At 42.7% G+C, this 21987-nt stretch overlaps 1 protein-coding gene across 1 annotated transcript; it reads right to left on the minus strand.

Moving 5' to 3' along the window:
- Window positions 1–651: 651 nt before the first annotated feature.
- Window positions 652–16193, minus strand: lin28aa (lin-28 homolog Aa; the record flags this gene model as incomplete). The annotated part of the gene is made up of 4 exons (XM_080737190.1): window positions 652–877; window positions 5469–5653; window positions 15353–15531; window positions 16163–16193. The coding sequence occupies 4 exons, from the start codon at window positions 16191–16193 to the stop codon at window positions 652–654; spliced, it is 621 nt and encodes a 206-aa protein (XP_080593316.1).
- Between the last annotated feature and the right edge of the window lie 5794 nt (window positions 16194–21987).

Below are 21987 nucleotides of genomic sequence, written 5' to 3' on the forward strand. Positions count from 1 at the left end.
TGCATCTCCAAGTTTCAAATGTGTATGTTTTTTGGTAAATTAAAGCTCTAGTTCATCATACAAAAGTGTCGCACAAAACTATTGAAAATAGCAGATCTACAAGCACACAACGCCTCGCGGTGCGAGGCGTTGTGTGCTTGTAGATCGGCTTGTAACTTGTCTAAATCAATTTTTAAATGATAAATATAAAAAGAATGGTTAGGGACATACAAGGTTTCCAGCCGACAATGACGATATGTATGTATCAATAAGAGTCCCACAAGACAGGCACAGAATTACATAAATGAAAAATACAGAAAAAATAATAATCTGTCATATGGCATTAATTTCTTACAAATCTTAAACCCTCAATCAACAGCAGTGACTAAAACATTTAAAATACTTCCTGAGTGCAATAATACAGCAGTATTTATCGGTTCCTGAACATTCCTGAGTGTTACACCAAAAAGAAAACAATAACTTCAGCAACATTCTTCATCAGCGTTAAGATTTTTTTTTTCTATTCTTTTTTTCAACCTGAGGTAGTTCCAAAAAGCAGCTTCAGCAGGTGAAAGGGGAACTTGGTCTTTCCCCCCTATCTCTCCAGTAAAGCAGATTGATTGCCATCTGTGTTCCTGGCACCTGGCTTACCGGTGGTCACGTTTCTCTGTTTTAATCAGAGGTGTTGTCGGGAGGCGGCTCAGCATGGCTCTGCTCCTCCTCTCCGTCCCCTTTCAAGGAAGAGGGTTTTCCCTGAGAACCCGGCGAGGACTGCTGTGCTTTGATTGGGCAGTTGGCAACCATGTGGTCAATGCTCTGGCAGAAATGGCACTTCTTGGGCTGAGGTGGCAACTTGCACTCTTTGGCATGGTGGTCGAGGCCCCCGCAGTTGTAGCACCTACAGGATGAGAGAGAGAGAGCATTGTATTAAAACAAACTAGCCCTTACCCGTTCAAAGATATGAGCTCCGAAATGATGTGCAGTGTGTGGGTTATGGGATGTGCACTGTGCACACAGTATATGAGGGATGGAAAGTAACTTTAACTGGTGCTTGCATGCTAATATGTAGGAGCATCAATGTAAGAAATACCCGTTCCATTTAACAGCTACAGAGATACTGTGTACCGATCTGCATGATTTTTGGACAACATCTGTAACAGGGCCAGAACCCCCCCCCCCCCCCCACCCCACCCAACCCCCCCCGTGTGTGTGTGTGTGTGTGTGGGTTTGTGTGTGATTGTGCATGGCCTGAACAACAGCGCCCCTCCCTTAACATGTGTGGTCACAAAAGGTACTGTAGGCTAAATAGATATAGATACACCATAAAAATGCAAAAATACAGCATATGATTTGTGAAAGTGACAAACGGGCTTCACAGTTATGTCAGGTGTGTTCATATGCTAATGGTGATGCGATTTCAGATCAATTGCTCCAGCCACTGAGGAGAAACGCTGTTTCAGACAGACAGACAGACAGACAGACAGACAGACACTCACTCACTCAGACAGACAGACAGACAGACAGACAGACAGACAGACAGACAGACACTCACTCACTCAGACATTCGCAAAATTATAGTATAGATGAAAGGATCAATCCTTTTCTTGTGGTACAAATTAACATGTGCTAATCCTCCAGTTAGCCACTAGATGGCAATATTCTACTTGGTCTGCATTGAAGCTCCAACTTATAGTCATGGTTCTTGCAAGGGCATTCCAGGTCACACAAGCTGAAGTGTAGCACATTGATACATCAGAGTCAACGGTTTTGTAGTTGTTTCAATGCAGATAACTGAAATGCAATACAACTATTATTATTTTTTAAACAGTTGTTAGCCATGAGAACTCATTATTGACGCATTAAGTGCAATGCAGAATTCAAGCTGGACTTGACACTCATGTTTTTTGGACAGGCTACATTGCCAAGAGGTTTGGTGTAGAGTTCTCAACAGGCCTGAAAATGAAGGTCCAGCCCTAACTGGGCCCTGACTGGCCTGGCCCGGTTTGGGTATGGTCGGGTTCGGGCAGAATTTGAGAACTCTAGTTTGGTGGGATCTCCACATCCTGTCCTGCATCATCTTCAGCTTTCAGTTTTAAGATCGCCCCCCCCATTTGTCTTTCCTGCCTCCCGTGATTTCTCTCCATTGTACCACAGTAACAGATCCATTTCATCAGCACTGAACCAAAGTAGTGGACACAGCGAGAGGGTCAATGGCAGCCATCGGGGGGTTCAATCAAACAGCTCTTGTTCAAACACGGGCCTATAGAAAGGCCACGCGTGCTGCGGCCAAAGACAGATGGGCAGTGGGCGTGGGGGGCGGTCAGCCAGTGCCACTGCGGAACCCCTTTACACTATTGTAGCGGCAGATGAGGCATTGACACGGCGGCTGCCGAGGACGATGGGTCAGCCCGCTTGGTCTTTGTGTACCAGTGGCCGTTTGGGGCCGGCGTCAAGGTCTATACCATCACAGCAGAAGCTCCCTGCATCTGCATCGATCAGGGAGCCAGCGCGCAGGAAAGGGGAAGTGCTCCTTTGTTCTAAAAAATCTGCAGTAATGACCTCTGAACCCTGACCCCACCCCACCCCCCCTTAGGTCCGCTAACCCCTCCAACCCCGTCCCAGCCCCCAATCCGCTCTTGCATTTACTCATATGTGGTTGCCATGACAACGCTGACCTTTCACCCCCCCCTACCCTCCTCCTCCTTTGCCTGGGCTCCCGCATCTGTTATCAATTAAATGGACAGGAGCCCTTTTCCCCTTCCCTGCATCATATACACACACACACTAAGGTGGTCTAGTAAGAAATGTAGAAACAGTGGCTCTCACCGGTGCCAGGAACTCAAGACACACACACAGCCTATCTTCTATGCCCCTTCCAAAAGACCCGTCTTGAACATATCTTAATCCAGTGGTTCTCATAGTGGATTCCAGGGACTCTGTGGGTTCCTTTAAGGGGGTCTAAATTGACCCTTAAAAGTCTGTAACTTTAACAGTGTACAAATGGAACCAAATGGACCCTGACGGGTCCATTTGGTTCCATTTGTACACTGTCAAAGTTAAGGGGAGACCTTCAAATGTCAACGTTTGAGAACCACCGTCTTAAACCATTAACAAATGAAATACACAAACACCACCTAAAATCAAACAAAATTGCGGCATTGAAGAGATAACAACCTAAAAGAGACTATTCTCCGTTGAAAAGTGTAATATGCCAGAGGGGAGAGGCTGGTATTGAGCCTCACAGGGCCTCCCAGGACTCTTTGAGGCGGTAATGATCTCTGCTCTCACACGACTACTCTCTGGCTCTAATCACAACTGACAGGGGGGGCGAAGTTGATACACCTCTAACCCCGCGCTATATTGATAACCAAAGAATGGCCCAAAACACACCACCCCCCCACACACACAGCTTGTATCTTTAAAAAGAACAAAAAGAAACATGTCTCTAATTTAGAAAAAAGAAAAAAAAATGAACGTGCTTTGTTTCACATTGACCACTCGCTGCATATTTTGGAAATTATTTTCTAGGGGTTTTCCTTGGACCTTACATTCGTGAACGTAGGCCTTCAAGAGACAAAACATGAGATCCCACGTAATTGGAGCAACATTTTGTGCACCAGCATGGACATGTTGTAGGCTTCTACCGTCACATGTAGGCTTATGTGGCATTGTAGTAATGACAAGTGAAGGTTTTGGTTGCCTCTAAATACCAAAGTAAGAGGTGGGGATGGTTTGGTACAGCTGTTGGAATAAACAGACACTTCTTGACTCTAGAACCCATTACATTTACAGCAAGAGGAGCCATTTTGATAGATAGGTGAACCATTACCCACCAGAACAATAGCGCATTCGCACAACAATCGCATTGAGCTAGTTGATGTAAAATCAGGTATATGGGGTTTAAGTGGTCAATGGTCCTGTTATTTGAACCTAGATGTGCATTCTGCTCTGGTTCATCACTGGCCAAGGTTTGGAGCTACAAAGCGTGTTGGTGGGGAGAGGTTTTGGAGGAGAAGAGAACCAGTGGGTGTGAATCCACCAGGGGCCTACAGATTTAAACAGTTATTGATCCAGGTCATACGTCAAACCTGCTGGTGTGACCCCAGCTAGGACCAGGGTTGGGGGGTTGGGGTTGAGGACCTAAAACACTGCTGCCGATCCAACATGGGGCATTTGTGGATTAAAAACAAAAACTAAAAAACAAACACACGCTATTAGATATTGTGTGACTTCTCAGTTATCCCTTATGGTTGAATGACGGTAGAGTGTTTCAGTTCTGGGTATGTGCAGGCATCATGACATGTGTTACATCGTCGTTGTCGGGTGAAAACCTTGTATGTCCAAAACCGTTCGTTTTGCATTTATCATTTTAAAAATGATTTAAACTAGTGAAAACAGCCGATCTACAAGCACACAACGCGCTCGCGTGCTTGTAGATCAGCTGTTTTCATTACTTGTGTGCGACGGCCTTGTATGATGAAGCAGGGCTTTACTTTGCAAAATAACCTACAAATTTGAAACTTGGAGATACGAGGTTTCCAACAGACAACGGCGACATGTATTGAGAATAAGCAATGTGTAGAAGAAAATGGTCACTCCAGTGTGCCATCTGTTCAGCCCTGGTATCACGGTTGACAGTTCTTGGGCCATTCAACTGCACAGGACCTACTCAATTTAACATACTCAGACACACCGTTTTCATTCGAGAGTTGTGTAGGTTTGATTGTGTTTTCATATGGATTACTTTGAGAGATTGTATGTTTGAAACTTTCCAAAATACCATCTAGTATTGATAAGGTGCTTCCATAAAGGTAGAAGTGCATCCATAGGAGTAGGAGTGAAAGTAGACATTATTAAGAAGCCCACAGAGGCTATGTAAAAGAAAATACAATAATCCTTTCTAAATTTAAAGGAAGGATAACAAACACTTTTAACCAAAGAAATATAACTTACCCTACCCTTAGACGGTAAATCTGGTTTATTTGTTTTAGAATATGATTCTATCAGAAGTAAATTAAAAAATAATGGCTAGCTTTTTGTAAAGCATACATTGCATATATTTCAACAATAACGTGTGGTTGTCACACCAGTGTGCCTTGGCTGCACTAACAAAGAGAAAATCAGGCAGTACACTTCTCCATATCAAAACCTGTAACAAAGGTACATTGCGTAGTAGATGCACTTATGAATGCATGCTTTCCCTTCACATGGACAAATTGTCAAATAATATAAGAAAGAGGCAAACATTTTGAAAATAGACGATCTACAAGCTCAATGCCTTGCAACGCGAGGTGTTGTGAGCTTGTGGATACGCTATTTTCACAAAATGTATCTGTGGGACCGAGTCAAAACGAAATTGATTGCCTCAACCCCAACAATTCAAAGTGCTTATCAGGGTGGGGGGTCCCCAGTTCAAATATGATTATTGTGGGGGGGTCACAGACTGAAAAGGTTGAGAACCAGCGGTTTAGACATGGCATCGCACTTACCTATCTCCTTTGGAGCGTCGTTTCTGGACGTTTTTGCCTTTGGGTCTCCTCTCGCTGCCTACACAGTGGGTGCCCTCTGGTCCCGTGACCCTCTGAGACTCCAGGCCCTTCGACGACTTCTTGAAGGTGAACTCCACCGCCTCGCCTTCCTTCAGGCTACGAAAGCCCTCCATGTGCAGCTTACTCTGAACGGGACAAGAATTGGAAAAGGATTCGTTTCATGAGTTGTTGCGTCGAGTTGATGCCTCTATCGGCTTTGATCGGTATCAGCTTTTGCTAGATCAGCTATTTTCAAAATATTTATCTGTGGGACTGAATGTAACCTCAGCTTCAACTCCTACAAGTTGAATTGGATACTAAAGGACCGCAGCCTGCAATCTCCTAATGTTTATACGTAATATACAATGTCAATGTTTTGTAAGACGAATCATTAAATATAAAAATGCTGCAACAGTAACACAATAAATAGAAGAATTTATGGATTTGACGCTGTGATCGGGAATAGCGGTATCGGCATCCAGTTGACCCAAAAATCGCAATCGGAACATCTCTGGCAGAAAGCAAACTCCACTTGCCCGAATGTTTTATTTACTTGCCACGGGCAGTCGGGCAACCGTTAAGTGTCAACCCATGTCTTTCTTCTATCTCTCTGCCCTTGGCTTCCAGTCTCGACACTGACGCATCTGAAATCTATCCATCAATGCACGAAATCTCTGCACCTCGAGTGCAAGTGTGCAACTGTCCTTTGCGTATCTCGAGGAACGGCCAAGTGATTAAGATCTCCATATGGACACAGGCAGACAGACAGATACAGAGATCTCCATATTGGCATAAAGGTGGAGTAAAACACAATAAAGGCTTATGAAAAAGTAAACATAAAAATCGAACCTCTGTTCGAAGTGGAGCTGTGTGTGTGTGTGTGTGTGTGTGTGTGTGTGTGTGTGTGTGTGTGTGTGTGTGTGTGTGTGTGTGTGTGTGTGTGTGTGTGTATTGCAGTTGATGCTCAGGGCAGGCTAGACTCAACAGCACCTCTCTGGTCACCCAGGGTTACTACATACAGGCTACATACAGACCCACAGACCCACCCACCCACCCACATACCCACATACCTACACACACGGCCACGTATAGGGGAGCTTGTGTTCCACACAGCTCCAAAAGCTGATTACATAGGCTACCACGTAAAAGGCTTAAGGAGATGAAAAGGCCCGAAACACGTCCAATAGTTGTGTAGTTGGTTCATACTGCAGTACGATCATGGTGATGAGTATCCTACGAAAATGAGCAGATCTAGGCTATTGATAGCTTAAAGAAGATATAGTGTATCACTGGTCCTTTCTGACTTCTTTTGGTTCACTTTAGCAAGTGACATGATGGAGTATAATTTGTGCCAATTGGTGGTCCGTGGACCACTGGCGGTCCGTGAACATTCAGAAATGCAGGGAAGTGAATTGTTTTATTTTATCGACCCCTACTTGAGAACGAGTGCACCAAATCACCTCCCGACGTATGATTGATGACGCATCAATGTGGTCAGTTACTGAGAAGTAAAGGGATTTAGAATTTCAAAGGAAAGTGTAGCGGATTTCCTGCTTGAGTCACCATTATTAGGAAATGTGTTAACATAAGGATTAAGGTTAAGAGAAAAGAATAAGGGCAACCATGGGAAAAAAAATAGATCAGTGGTTCGCAATCGTTTTTGAACTCTGGAGTCCACTAGCATGTCTCAGTTAAATAATAACTGTCACCTCAAATTAACAAGTTAAATTAAGCCCTTAACAGTCATTTAATTTAAAGCGCCCCCCCCCCCACACTATGCCCATACACCCTCCCCCCAGGGTGGTGGTACCTGGTTCACAATCAGTTGAAAACCCCTGCTATAAACTTTGGAACAAGGCAGTGCATATGTGGTAAAAGTAGTGGAACGAAACACAGCACTCTATGACTGCTACAGCAATAAGGTAGCGGTCAGTCGAGTGTTAAACGTGACACATGTATAGTATCCCCAAACACACATATCCACAAGACATTACATTATGGTTGGAGATTCTTGTCAGCCACATTGCCTGGCCAAAAAAAATGGCTTGCGAAACCAATTTCCCAATATGCATTGGCCTGCAAATCTTTGTGTGCAAGCGAGTGACTGTGTTTATCTGCCCTTTGCGTATCTTGAGAACCGTGCAACCCATCAACTTCAAACTCGGCTCGCATATCACGTGAAGTCGGTCAGATCAACAGTTCTCCAAAGATAATGACCATCAATATGACATCATAGTACTGATGTCATAGACTGACCTCTACTCCATTGGGGCATGGCTGACACCAGTGCTGTGTTCTACCTGTATCGCACATATGTGTCTGCTGTCGGAAATAAAAATGTGAATAGCGTCTGCACTTGTGAACCTTTCAAAGTAGCGTATTTGATAGGCATTATGCACTGGCGAATGCCCTGGCCACACGAATAGCCGCGGATCATAGATTATAGTATGCCCTCAAAAAAAGTCTAGAACACACCACTGGCTGACACAGAATGGATACTGCACCAAGTACTCTGACAACAGGTACAACAGGTAATGCATATAAGCGTAGGTGTTTGCAACTGTCATTGGCCTAGTGAAGTATAAAATGCCAATGTCTTAGTGTCTGTCTAGCCATTGTTGTGTTCATGCCATAGAGGCAATATATAATAGAGGGCGGACGGCCCCGCCGCTAGCTATTCATTTCAATGCAAGTTGCTCAGTGGCATTTGAAGCACCAGAAGACTAGATAGATACCTTTATTATCCCAAGGGGGAAATTAAGTTAATTAAGACTGCCGGAAGTAGTAGAATTGGCCTAAGATTTTAGGCCAATTTTCGCCACAAGCGTTACGCACCAAGCAGGCGCACTAGGGTACGGCGGTGCGCAGTAGCATACGCGCGCAAGAAGCATTTAACTGCCGTCCCAGGTTTGACCACCAGGTGAAGGCTGTTTCAACGCTCTACAGTGATTCTGGGGGCTTGGTTCATGCATTTAACAGAACTATTAATTTAGAGCAAGGTTCCTCGTTCAATCACCGGCTCCTCCTGGCTGTGTGTCAGTGTCCTTGAACAAAACACTTCACCCCTAACTGCTCCTGACGAGCAGGTTGGTGCCTTGCATTAGTTTCCTATGCCATTGGTGTTTGAATGTGACATACATTGTAAAGCGCTTTGGAGAAAGGGCCACGGCACCACTATATAAACGCAGTCCATACCATCATGTCAAAAGCAATTTCCACTTGTTCTGGGTGTGCGGAAAGACTAATCGAAAAATCCATTTGAGAAGTATCATAGAACGAAAGACCGTCGAGTTCACTTCAATAAGTTATTGTTTGTGATTGATAGAACGCTGTATGTCAAAAGCAACATCAAGCACACATCATGTTTCGGCATCAGAGATCGAATCAGCACCAAGCGCTGGGAGACTTTGGCCCTCGAGAACCACCCCCCCAAAGTGACTGAATCTCAACACCAGTGATAACATCAGAGCCCTCGACAGCACTTATCAGGCATTTGCTATTTTACGGTCACCATTTAGTCTCGCCTCATAAATAAACAAACACTACAAAGCTGGCTGTCACCCTGTCAGACAGATTGTCCTCGTTGGCCTGCACAATGGTGCAGGTTGCCCAATACCGCCGCTGAGGTTCCTCCGTGTTTGAGAGTGGTAAACCTGACAAGGATATAACCTTCAACCCATCCCCCCTTCTGGAAGAGCAGCATTCCGCACTGCTACCACCCCCCTCACGCCCTCCCAGCCCTCTTCCCACCCACCTCACAAAGCTCCACTAACACACTGACCACCACTACTAAACTGCAGGATGCAAGGAATAGCAGCGCTATGGCTTGGGGGGCAGGGTGAGAGGGGATGGGGGCTTGAAAGGGCTGGGGGGTTGGGGGTCTGCTGGACATTCCTCGGATTGTTGTTTAGAAGAGAGGCATGCAAGATAGCAAGCGCACTCTCTATCCAAATGATTGACGTCTAGCTTTGATGAGAGTGGATAAATAAAACTTGCCACAACCATTTCATTTCACAGCTTTTTGGATGAATGGCTACAACACAGTGGGAAGGTAACCAACTGTGGAATACACATTGACTTATATTATCTCTGAATGCTTTGGCTGAAAAGTGTTGTGAGACACATACATCGCTCAACAAACATGTATTTTCAACTGGAAAAAGTGCAGATGCAATGTTTTTCCTGAAGCATAAATTAGGCTTGACTGGTTTTCAAGAAGCTGGCTCCACTGGATTCACCTGAGGTGACCTGGGACAATGTTTCTTGCGAGACGGTAGTGGTCTTGACACAAAAGGAACCACTTCAGATAGTAGAACAGAGTGGAAGGAAGGTATGGTGTGCATTAGGGCATTAAAGCCAGAGAGACTCTGTAACATATGAAACCCTTCCCTCCCCTAAAGGCCCCTTGTTTGTAAGGTGAGGTTCAACTACCACTAAACGTAGCAAACAGTTGATAGGCAGAGTATCAATGAAACATGTTTCTTTCCCATATGTACACGTCCCTTATTTATCTTGCGTGTATGGCTGGAAATGAGTTCATATTATGGTTTCACAGTGCATATTTCACTAGCAGACAAAATAGGAGCATTAAAGTTCATGTCAGGAAAAAGGATTTCCTTCTGAGGAAAGTCAACGGTCATCTTTATGACATTTCACCAACTTGACTTGCAACAGCTGAATAAGCATCAGTTACAACTCTGTCTAAGAAAAATAGGCCTTTGTTTGCCACTAGCAAGCAACACGAACGCCTGTGGCCAGAAAATGGAAGGCCGTGCCATGGCCTGCTAAGCTTCTGACGTTCATTAACAAAACGAGAAGGATCAGCATCTGCTGAAAAGTCACAAGAGCAGGGAACGTGATTGGTCATCCATAACATTGTCCAGCAGCATGGTCCTCTCCTCAGTACGCCATTGTGCCATTTTAGCCCCAGTGACCGTTAACCCGCTTCCTCTCACATGTGTGACCTCCCCCCCCCTCCCCCAATAAGGGCTGCGCCTCCACCCACTAGCCCACCATCACGCAGCAAAGAGACAGTTTACACCAGGAGACTTCAACAGGGGGTCCTCAAGAGTTACTACAGGGGGTCCTCCAAATCTTAAGTGTGATAGAAACTTTTTTCTCTTTTTTTTATATTGACCACTTGAACCCTTGTGTCCATATTCTAGTGTTCATAATATAGAACTAATGTTCATTTTTTAGAACTTTAGCCAAAAATAGCCGATTTACAAGCTCACAACGCCTCGCGCTGCGAAGCGTTGTGAACTTGTAGATAGGCTAGTTTTGGCAAAGAGCTTTGGTGTAGAGGGGAAAAAGAGCAGACTAAGTACAGAGTGAAAGGTCAAGATTTTTAAGTATTGACGGTTCAAGTGGTTAAATATCTGAAAACACAAATTGACATGAATCCAAAATACACTGATGATTATGCTGTCAAACAATGAAACTATATGGAATCTACGAAAAGGTTGTGGGGGCCCCTGCTTCATCTCTCTCAGCTAAGGGGTACTTGGCCTGACAATGTTGAAGACCCCTGGTTTCCACACAGGTAGAGGGGTCAAGATATATATACCATTAAACCTGGAGAACCTGGTGGTGAGGCGCTAAAGCAGCGACACCGGGGGTCTACTGTCCGCCTTCCCCTCAATAGGTCTGCAAGCCGAGAAAGACATCACAGGGCAGCAGAAGACAATGGGAGGATTGCTGCTGGGACAAAGAGGGGCTCGGTCACGGCCGAGGGGAGTGCTCCAGTGGGATGCATGGCTCTATTGTCCACCTGCACAAAGGCCAGTGGACCCCGGGAGTTAATGTTCCCTGGCACGCGGCCACTCATTTTTTCCCCCTCTCTTCCTAGGGCCAGGGCCTTGCTGTTGCCATAACTCCCATACATCTGTCATTGACACACGCGCTACCATCTTTTCTGATGGCAGCGGGCGTAGTGACAGATAGGGGAGGAAATCATTGGACACGCTCCACTTTTAGGGAAGGCCGACATGGCGTGGTCACAGTTTGAGGCAATGACAAGCACATTAACGCTGGTATCCCTATTTGGGGATTAATGTGTTTTTTATAGTGAAAATAGCTTATCTACAAGCTCACAAAGCATCGCAGAGCTATGCATTGTGAGCTTGTAAATCGACTATTTTCTTTTTTTCATATGAAAAGTATATGGCTTAAGTGGTTAAACAAAATAATTGTCAGTACAGCAGTGTTCAGTTCTCTGGGCTAGCTGTGAGGTCTGGACTCTAGATTGGGGGTTATGGGGGTGTGTAATCTGAACTTCCTATTGAGTATCTGGTGAGAGAAACAAAGTAGTAATAAATCTAAACAGAAGCAAGGTTTGGGACCTACTTCGTGAGCGCTTCAGCTGGGATATCTGATAATGCCCGGACTTGTTTTACCAACTAATATTGCCTCATTCTCTCTCATTCAGACATCTAGGCAAATTATTAAACTAATGGAATATACTGAGGTGTAAAAGTGCATAACGGTAAAACAAGAGTAGGCATAACGTGTAGAATTTATTGATTTCTTTTCGATCTACCAGGTGGTCAGATAAGGCTATTGAGGCGTTCAATTGAGTTGATCACAAGTTTGCATGAAACCTCTCTCCCCAGATAGTCAGAATATATCAGTTTTAGTGTACAGTATCCGTTTTAGTCTATGGTATGCTTTAATTTGTCTATGTAGCAGACTAAATAGTGAAAAGAAAACCAACACTTATCACCAGTGAGATGCTGGTGCAAAAAGGAAACCAAATGAATAATAAAAGGCGGCCTCCGAAACACTCAAAGCTGTGCCAATGTTGAGCAGTGCTAGCCGCTCCAAAACGTGACTTTGTGTGTATGTCCATGTGACTTGTGTATATTTACAGTGTTTCTCCATTCTATCAAACACTCATGTTGTATGTCCCTATCCGTATGTCTAATTTCTGATTGGACAATATAATGATGAGCCCATCTATACATAATCATGATCATACATCATCATACTGTACTTACCATGCTACTCGAAACCACACTGTTTCTTCAGGAACAGTAATTTCTTGTGTGAATTGTGAAGTGAGTACTCACTTCACAATTCACACAAGACGACCATTTCATAGACCTTCTTCAGGCACCAGTCTATGTGGCAGCCTAAAATAAGACATAAAAGCAAAGATGCTTTTCACTGTCTGGCACTGAGAAAGGATGGCCAAAGTTTGCTGCATTGCTAATGCTAATATTCACTCTTGCTGAATTTGCTTGCGGTTAGGGATATATATAAAAAATCTGCCAAGAGCACAATTCTGCGAAACAACCAAATATTTCACTATTTTTACTTCCTCATCCTCTTTTTCCTGCCTTTCCTGTCTCTTGGTTCACTTTCTTTACTGAGAAGGGAAAAAGAGCACAAAAGCAAAAAAAAAAAGAAAGGAAAATGGATCTGAAGAAATAAAACAAATAAGAAAACAATGATAACTGAAGTAGGATTCCACTGACTTAATATCCACGGGCCTGGTCACCTCAACCCTAGTTCTGCAATAAGGGGTCACGACTATTGTCTTGCGGTAGCCCATCTCAAATTCTTTCCACATCTACAACCACTGAGCAGAATATATATATATATATATATATATATATATATATATACATCACCAAACACTAGCATTAACAGATAGCTCATAAAAGAGGAAATGGGCAAACGAATTAGAGTGACTTGGTCCCAACTGGGTCATGCAGAGTCCATGCAAGTTGGAGAAGCACCAACATCAGTGAAGAGTGTGTGTGTGTGTGTGTGTGTGTGTGTGTGTGTGTGTGTGTGTGTGTGTGTGTGTGTGTGTGTGTGTGTGTGTGTGTGTGTGTGTGTGTGTGTGTGCGTGCGTGCGCATGTGTGTGTGTGTGCGCATGTGTGGGTGTGTGTGTGTGTGTGTAAAGTTAACCACATTGATTCTGGCGTTCCCCGTTTTGGGACATTTTAGGCCAAAATTACACGATAAATAAATAAATACATACAAAACACACAGTCACACACATTTCCACACCTCAAAAATAGCACATTATACAAGCACATGTGTTGCGAGAGAGCTTGCACACTGGCTATTTTCACAATTTGTTGTTGAGACGAGAACGTCTTTTAAAAAAAATTGCAATAGCAACTGATTGCAACCTATGCATTTCGACAATGCATTTCGACATAAGAAATGTACTTCCTCTCTCACTCCCAAACATACACAAAAAAGTACAGCACTTAAGTAAATGTACTTAGTGTTTTTCTTGCTAAGGGGACACGGCCGCACAGGACTCATGATGAACAGGCCTTATGTGTCTTTAAGTCGTTAAGATACACCCCAAATCTCTCTCCCTTCTTCAAACCCTTTACACATGCAGTGCCAGGCAGACACTAGCAGACAGCAAAGAGCCTTTAATCACTTTATGACAGGAACCTGAGGTGAATGAATGGGGGTTCCTCTCATTCACAGACTTAAAGCCTTTATCTTATCATGCAGCCATAGAAGGGACTCACTCACATGGGAACTATGGAGAAGTGTCTCCCCTCCCCCATTTAGCAAAGGTGAATGGAGGCTTTGGATAAACCTGGAAGAACCGAGTAGTTTTCCACAGGGCCACTGGTCAGTCAGAGGAAAACAATGACTGAAAGTGAATAAAAGATAGGCGATGTGGGCTACTGTTCAATTATAGGACAGGAAGGGAGAAGCACATGAGGCCAAACACATATCCCCATCTTTCACAGAACCCAACCCCTAGACAATAGCAGAATCTATGGTTTGTTTCATGTGTTAGGCCTATTCGTTGCATTTCATATACTGTCACATTTAACTCCATAAAATACTTTTAAGGAGAATTCTGTGTAGGCCCACTCGCTCTGTAGGAAATGTGTTTGCCGTCTTGTTATGGGGAATCAGAATCCCCCTCTTATGACTGAATTGAATGTGATGTAGTAGGTTAGCCTACATCATATCCATACAACAACCATGAGGCAATGTGTGCCCTTTGCCAGAAAAACACATCGGTGTAAAATTTACTTGAGTACTGTACTTGACTTTACTTGAGTACTGTACTTAACTACAATCTTGAGGTATTTGTACTTTACTTGAATATTTCCAGTTTTCAGTACTTTTACTCCACTACATCTCAGAGGCAAATATTTTGTATTTTTACTCCACTACAATTATTTGAAAAATCTTTAGTTAGGCCTACTAGTTAGTTTGTAGATTTTGAAATACAAAACATGCATTAACCACTTCAGCCCTATGCCTAAACATACATTTCGGCCAATTGAAAACTTGAAATGGGACATTCTGCATACTGTAGGCCTACTTTTGGTAATTTAAGTACATTTTGATGCCAATACTTTTGCACATTTTTACTCAAGTACATTTTGAATCCCGGACTTTTACTTGTAAGGGTGCCCTCACACCAAAATACCTAGAGTGGAATCCGCCAATGCATTTCAATGAGATGGAGCGTTTTTTTTTTTTTTTTTTTGGATGAAGCGTTTTTTCTTTTTTTTTTCTTTTCTTCTTGCAGAAATCCTCTGGCAAAAAAAAACGCTCCATTCTCATTGAAATGCATTGGCGGATTCCACTCGAGGTATTTTGGTGTGAGGGCACCCATTACAGAGTATTTCTACAATGCAGTATTTATACTTTTACTTTAAGTAAAACATGTGAGTACTTTCTCCACCACTGTCCAGTGTTCATACAACAACCATGAGGGACAGTGTTCCCCTTGGCTAGAAAAACACGTGTTGCCCAGTAACACCCACCACCAACCCTGATCACCGTTTCCCATTCTGATAGCAGCTATAATTAGGATCTCCCAGCAGATCGACCCCCCATCCCTCCCTACCTGATGGACAAAGACGTCAACCGGTTCATCGAGGGGGGCTCCTTCTCGGTTGGTCATGGACAGAAAGCCGAATCCCATGCGCACGTTGAACCACTTGCACACGCCGACCCCATGGAACGACTGCTCCGAGTCCTCCTGGTCGGCGCTCGGTCCCTCATCCTCCTCCGTCTTACAGGCTCCTGCAAATCATGATTCCCAACACATTTAAGTAAGACGTTAAACCCAGAAAACAAAACATTAGGCCTGTTCGTTTAGGTGCGCACCATCCCTTATGCTCAAAGTTTGTAGTGTTGTTGGTGAAGAATACGAGAACTGAAGTTTTCTTCGATTCATAAACATTGAGCAACATACAGTTGGACTACTACTACTACTAGCATAGGCAGGCTACAACCTCATGTGTGGTTCTGGCAATATGCCTAATTGATGAACGGATTAAATGATCAGCATCTGTGTTGTGTAGGTTCAACGACTTAAAAAAAAAATACCCCCCAAAACTCAAGCACCTGTAGTTTATTTATCTGTGAATCATGTTCGATTGTAAACAAAGCGTGGACGCGCTACATTCTACCCTGTATGTGCGTTCTGCTCGGGGTTATCAATTTAGAAACTTGAATGAAACAAAAAGGACTTTTGATTGATTGAATACTTAATTAGAAGTTTTGCATAGGAAAAGTACAGGACAGTAGGCCTACACTTCACTGATACATCATGGTCAACTGAAATGATAAAGACCACAAGAAAGCCTTCTTTAGGGCTCAATTCATACAAAAACGACGCGAAGGAAAACTTTTAAATTGTTTGCTACTCAACCTGGAAATTCCTGGTTCGAAACGGAGCCCATGTCTTCAGTTCTGCCTTGAGTCAAAATGAGCACCCACGCTACAGTATCCTAGCTCTCTCTACCACGCTGCGTAATCCGCACAGATCGCCACTTTCATGCAAAATGTTCTGAAAAGCAAGAAGCCACCCTGCAAGAGGGGAAAGCGGGAGAGCCAGATAAACAAAAGGGGGCTGGAGTGGAGTGGGAACCTACCCCCCCACCACCACCTCCCCAAACAATGAGGGGTGGGGGGCGGGGGGTGCAGTAGAATTTGTTGAAGAATCCCCCCCAAAAAACCTAAAGGACTGGTTCCCAAACACTGGGTCGGGACCCATTTGTGGGTCACTCACGGAGACATTTTTTTTGTGGGTCCCTTAATTTTTTGGTTTCCTATTTTGTTTTTTTTAGTTAGCCTATTATTTCAAAACATTTTCAAAAAACATTACCCAAAAAAATGAGATTTTTATGAATAAAAAAAAAATGCAATGATTCAAAGCAATTTCATTATTAGCCTAAATAAATGAAAAATCTGAGAAATTACACCAATTAAAAAACATGTTTAAGAAGTACTGAAAATAGCCGATCTACAAGCTCACAACGCAGCGCGAAGGACGCGTGGTGAGCTTGTAGATCTGCTGATCTAAAGGACAATGCATGGAATCCCCCCCTCCCCCTCCCCCAGAGTCACTTGACTCCATCTATTCACAAAAAAATAACCAAAAATACTGAGTTTCAGTCCCCCAAAAAAGGAGCCTACCTTCTGCCATGTTTTGGTCCCTCTCGAAATTAGTCCAGTTTCACCTTTTTGTCGGGGCCCCCAAAGCCTTGGGAGACGTCTTTTAATCCCCCCTTTCCAATGTTGTGGTGGTCAGTGCTGTTGGTCAATACAAATGACCATTTGGCATCTTCAGCTGTACCACCCCGATACCCCGGTTATGTCCACGTGATTCACAATAATTATACGGATCGATCGTATCTCCCATAAAGGGAAGGGCCCATATGTGGAGAGTGACATCACGAGAGAAAGTCAGCAGCTATATTACATCACATTCATTTGATTTGATACCATCTAGGCATTTAGCGTTTATACTAAATCAGGTAGCCTAAACATCAAATAGCACCTGATATTAAATATCATGAATTGAATATTATAATTGTCATAATAATATCAAATATTTGTCATTGACTCTGGGGCTGTTTATCCTTTTGTAAATGCATGTATTACTTTCTTCTCCTGGCTCCTGTCCTTTAGGCCTAGTTACACTTTGTGGATATGTCTAATAACATATCTGCATAATAATATAGGCAAAAATAAATGATACAAGACTCAAGACTAACAATATTTGGTCATGGTCATGGAACAATTTTCGTGGTTCACAATTTTTGTTTCTCATATAGGCCTATACAGTATAACTTTTTTTTTCTTTTTCAACAAACATACAATTTTCAGATTTAAAAAACGAAACAAAACATTGTCTTTTTTTTTAAGATTCAGAAAACATAGATACATAATTTGTGAGCTTGTATCGTTTATTTTCAAAATGTTTTAATTACTCCTATTTTCGAAAGTTTGGGTTCGAAATTTTCATTTTGGCTTTCGAGCTGACAAAAGTTTGGGAATCTCCCCGAGTCTGAAAAGGTGAGTTTTTTTTTCTTTTCTTCAGACTGGTAGTCTGGAGAATGGGGAGTGAATCTAGTCCTCCTGGGTGGTGGTGGTGGTGGTGTGTGTGCGTGGGGGCGGGGGCTTCAACAGTTTGGGAGTCAGGAGGGATCAGAGTTGGTGGAAAGAGTGTTGTGTTGGATCATGTGCTAAGTACATGGCTTTGCCTTGTTTACAATTGAACAAGGCTACAGATGCAACACATCGGAAGCTATGAGAACAGGCAACATTTTTCACATGTGAAAATGTAGCCTCCCATTTTTAATACACCTCCCTTAAACCAGTGTTTCTAAAACGTTTACATTTCAAGGTCTCCCCTTAACTCTGACAGTGACGGGTTCATTTGGTTTCATTTGTACACTGTCAGAGTTATAGACTTGTATGGTTCCATTTAGACCCCCCAAAGGAACCCGCAGAGAGCCTGGAATCCACTTTGAGAACAAATTTCATCCGATTAATCATTGCAAATTAAACATATATTGACAAAGTCGCCATGAACAAAACAATGAAGGTTTAATTAGCAAAAGTGAGTTGGAGCGTTATTTAACTACATAGTTCAGTTCGATGTCTTTATTGGTCCCCTGGAGACAAATAAACACAAATGCAGTTCTGCTAGGCTACACTTAAAGCAAAAATCCCTAAAATCAAAACATCCATGCCAGTTCATTAAAAAAATATATTGTCCCCTAAAGGAAGAGCATCAGGGGAGAGCCTGTGGGAGATTACTTCTCAATTATGTTCTATTCCTTCGTTTATTTAGCACCACAATGTGTGTTCCTGTTCTAAATCAGTGGTTCTCAACCTGTGGGTCGGGACCCCAAATTATTGTTGGGGGTCCCCAGATGATTAACTCAATGTGCAACATTGTTTTCTCACTCAACAGTAAACAAACCAAAATAAAGTTTGAGTGTAGAGTATCTGCACATTTCTAAAGTCACAATTTAAGGACTTTTTTTAAGGACAGTTAAAATATGATTATTTTGGGGGGTCGCGGCCTGAAAAGGTTGAGAACCACGGTTCTAAATGATTGCATATGTTTTGGAGTGTTGGTCATGAAACACGGAGGAGGGGGAAGGGTTTTATACAGGAGAACATGCAGGGAACAGCATATTGAGAGACTAAAAGAAGGCGCTGCTTTAATATCCGAGATAACTTCATCATGAACACGGAATTAAACGAACATCTGAACGGGGGGAAAAAACGACGCACCTATAGTTCGTTTTCCTACCAAACAATCCGGCGAAAATTGTAACATAAAACAGAGCAAGCTGGTCAAACGAATTCACGGATCAATAGTGATTGATTACATTATGTTAAGCTGGCTGTTGACTCTTGTCCTTGTGGAATGATAGATGAAGCAAAGAGAGACAGAGGGAGTGATTTTTTAACCTAGCCTAAAAGTGGATGGAATAGAATTAAAAGGGGGAAAAAAGACAGAAAGTCTAAAAAAGTCCTATGAAAGGAGTAGGCTTATGACACTCAATAACAAATAAACGGATAAATAAATAATACACTACTATTAAATAGCAGTCAAAAATCTAATAAGTTTAATGAGCAACTAAAATAAAAGAACTGTGGTGAAAAACTTTTCCCAAAACGAATTTAGTTATCAATTATCCTTTTCAATTAGCATTTCATTAGTATAATCCAGTACACTTTATTATTATTATTAATGTGATTATGATTATTATGATTATTATTATTAAACCAATACGTGTCTTAATTTAAATATAACATTTTATATAAGCCTATAGTAACAAATTATGCTAATTGTATAGAGACCACAACCTAGGTATGCTTATTAGAAAATAAAGATGGCCCCTATAGGAAAGGAAGTAAGATATGTTTATTTATAAATACATTAAAAATCTCATTTATGAACGAATAAACACATTGAGCTAGATTCGAATTTTGAATGATTTTGATACATTTTTGTTTATTGTTTTCACCACAGAAGTGCCTATAACTGTTACTGCTGTGACCTGTGGAATTCATTTCAACGGCCACGACGACCCCTTGTGGGAAGGCATAGGCCTAAACCTAAACCCACGAGGGCCGGCCCGGAGCCATCACATCCACCTCAGTGGTGGAAAAAGTACTCGAATGTTTTACTTAAAGTAAGTAGCAATACTGCAATGTAGAAATACATTGTCCGGAAAAAAAATGTAATGAAAGTACCAAAAGTAAAAGTAGGCCATGCAGAATGTCCCATTTCAAGAAGAATCAAAATCTACAAAGTAACTAGTAACTAAAGTTTTCAAATAAATGTAGTGGAGTAAAAGGACAATATTTGGATTCGAGATGTAGTGGAGTAGAAGTAAAAGTAAATTGGAAATACTCAAAGAACAAATATCAAAATGTTACTTGTAGGCCTACTGTAATGTTACAGTTCTTAAGTACATGTACTTAGTTACTTTACACCTACTACTTAACACAATATAGAATGTGACAGTCCTTAGCAGATATGTAGTAGGCCTAATATACCTGACTATAAATCTTCGTTAGCTGCCTACGAAACATATCGAAAAATACCAGTAAACAAAATACAAAAAGTCAGGATACCATTTTTATCCAATCAGGGAGAGAGTACTCATACATAGGATTAGTCTCGCTCCCAGCCTACTCATCTGCACTAGGATACGTGATAAAGAAGTGAAATTGGGAGTAATGAAACAACTGGAACACCAGCTGATGAAAGATCTTTTCTTTGGAGTTCTCTCACCTGATTGGGTGAAATGTGTAACCCGCATCAGCAAACACTAGCAATGAGCTTTAACATTTTATTTTTTTAACACAAAAATATCACTTAAATTTTGTGGACGTTTAAGAGTATGTCTACAACCAAACGGCAACAGCACATCGCCTCGGGTGCGTACCTTTTGCGCGAAGCCCGAAAGCGCGAAGTGGGGAAATGTCCGATACCGTAGCGATCTGGCGAACGTCTTCTGGACAGGGCGTTTATCGTGCGCTTGCCCAGGCCTTACGGCCTGGGCATAAATATAACGATTGCATTCACCACGGCTTCGTAACTCGCGCGGCGCTCCGCCGGCCGCGCGGCCCTGGCCCGCTCTTCGCGGCCACTCGCGCCTGCGGCGCTCGGGGGCGAAGAGCAGGACCAAGGTCCGCTGGCCTTCGCGCCGCTTGCAGTGTCGTTTCCCCACTTCGCGCTAACGGTGCGGTAGGAGACATTTCACCACTTCGCGCTTTCGGGCTTCGCGCTTTCGGGACTTTCCCCATCGGGCGCCTCAATGGTGCGGTCGGTCTTGGTAAGGAAAATTTCATAGCCACTGCAGAGAGAAGTTCTGGCAACACCTGTTTTTAGGATTCATGCAGCTTGGAAAGAAAGAAAGAAAGAAAGAAAGAAAGAAAGAAAGAAAGAAAGAAAGAAAGAAAGTAGAAGGTTCAGCACCATGGACAGCTATATCAAGCAGACTATTTTTGTAGAGCTTTCAGCACATTTTCGTACAATAATAGACACGCTATAACATGCCGGACAGATTACAAAATCAAATGACACGTAATTTCCATTTGAGAGTTGTCCATGTATTGTTAAGGGCTATGCCAGACCTCTAGAACGCTCTCTGGTGGTTATCTGCCTACTTTCTTTAATTATTTTCTTCTCGATAATCCAGGTCAGAATGACAAAAAGAAAAGAAAGAACTCATAGTGACGTCAGTCAGTGCTCTAAACATAATGCAAAAGAACATAGCACAAATAAACGTGTTTTCATGTTATTTCCTGTCATACCAGAGACTGGCAATTCAGGTCTTTGGCGCTGTGATGAGTCATGATGACAAACCATGAAGATATCCACCCCACTGTATGTGTTATATACAACAAACCACTAGGTGTCAGTATATCTCTTTTGGTTCTCAGTGCAGAACTAGAAGACCCTACCCTACAGTATATGATTTCAACTAAAAATTGTGATGTTGACTACGAGGCCAGGATGACCCAGGCCAGCGGTGACAGAACCAGCTATATGTCTTGACTCTTGAACAAGCGTGCTGATAAGTTTACAAGTTCACAACACGTGACTCGTGCGAACAATTTAGTGGGCCAACCAACCAAAAGTTATGACTTAGGATGAACCTACTGTATATAGCCAGAGCTCTTTGTAGTAGGCTACTTTGTAGTGAGAATATACAGTGGATT

Source organism: Nannobrachium achirus (assembly GCF_963921795.1).
Source record: "Nannobrachium achirus genome assembly, chromosome: 2".
Taxonomy (NCBI): domain Eukaryota; kingdom Metazoa; phylum Chordata; class Actinopteri; order Myctophiformes; family Myctophidae; genus Nannobrachium; species Nannobrachium achirus.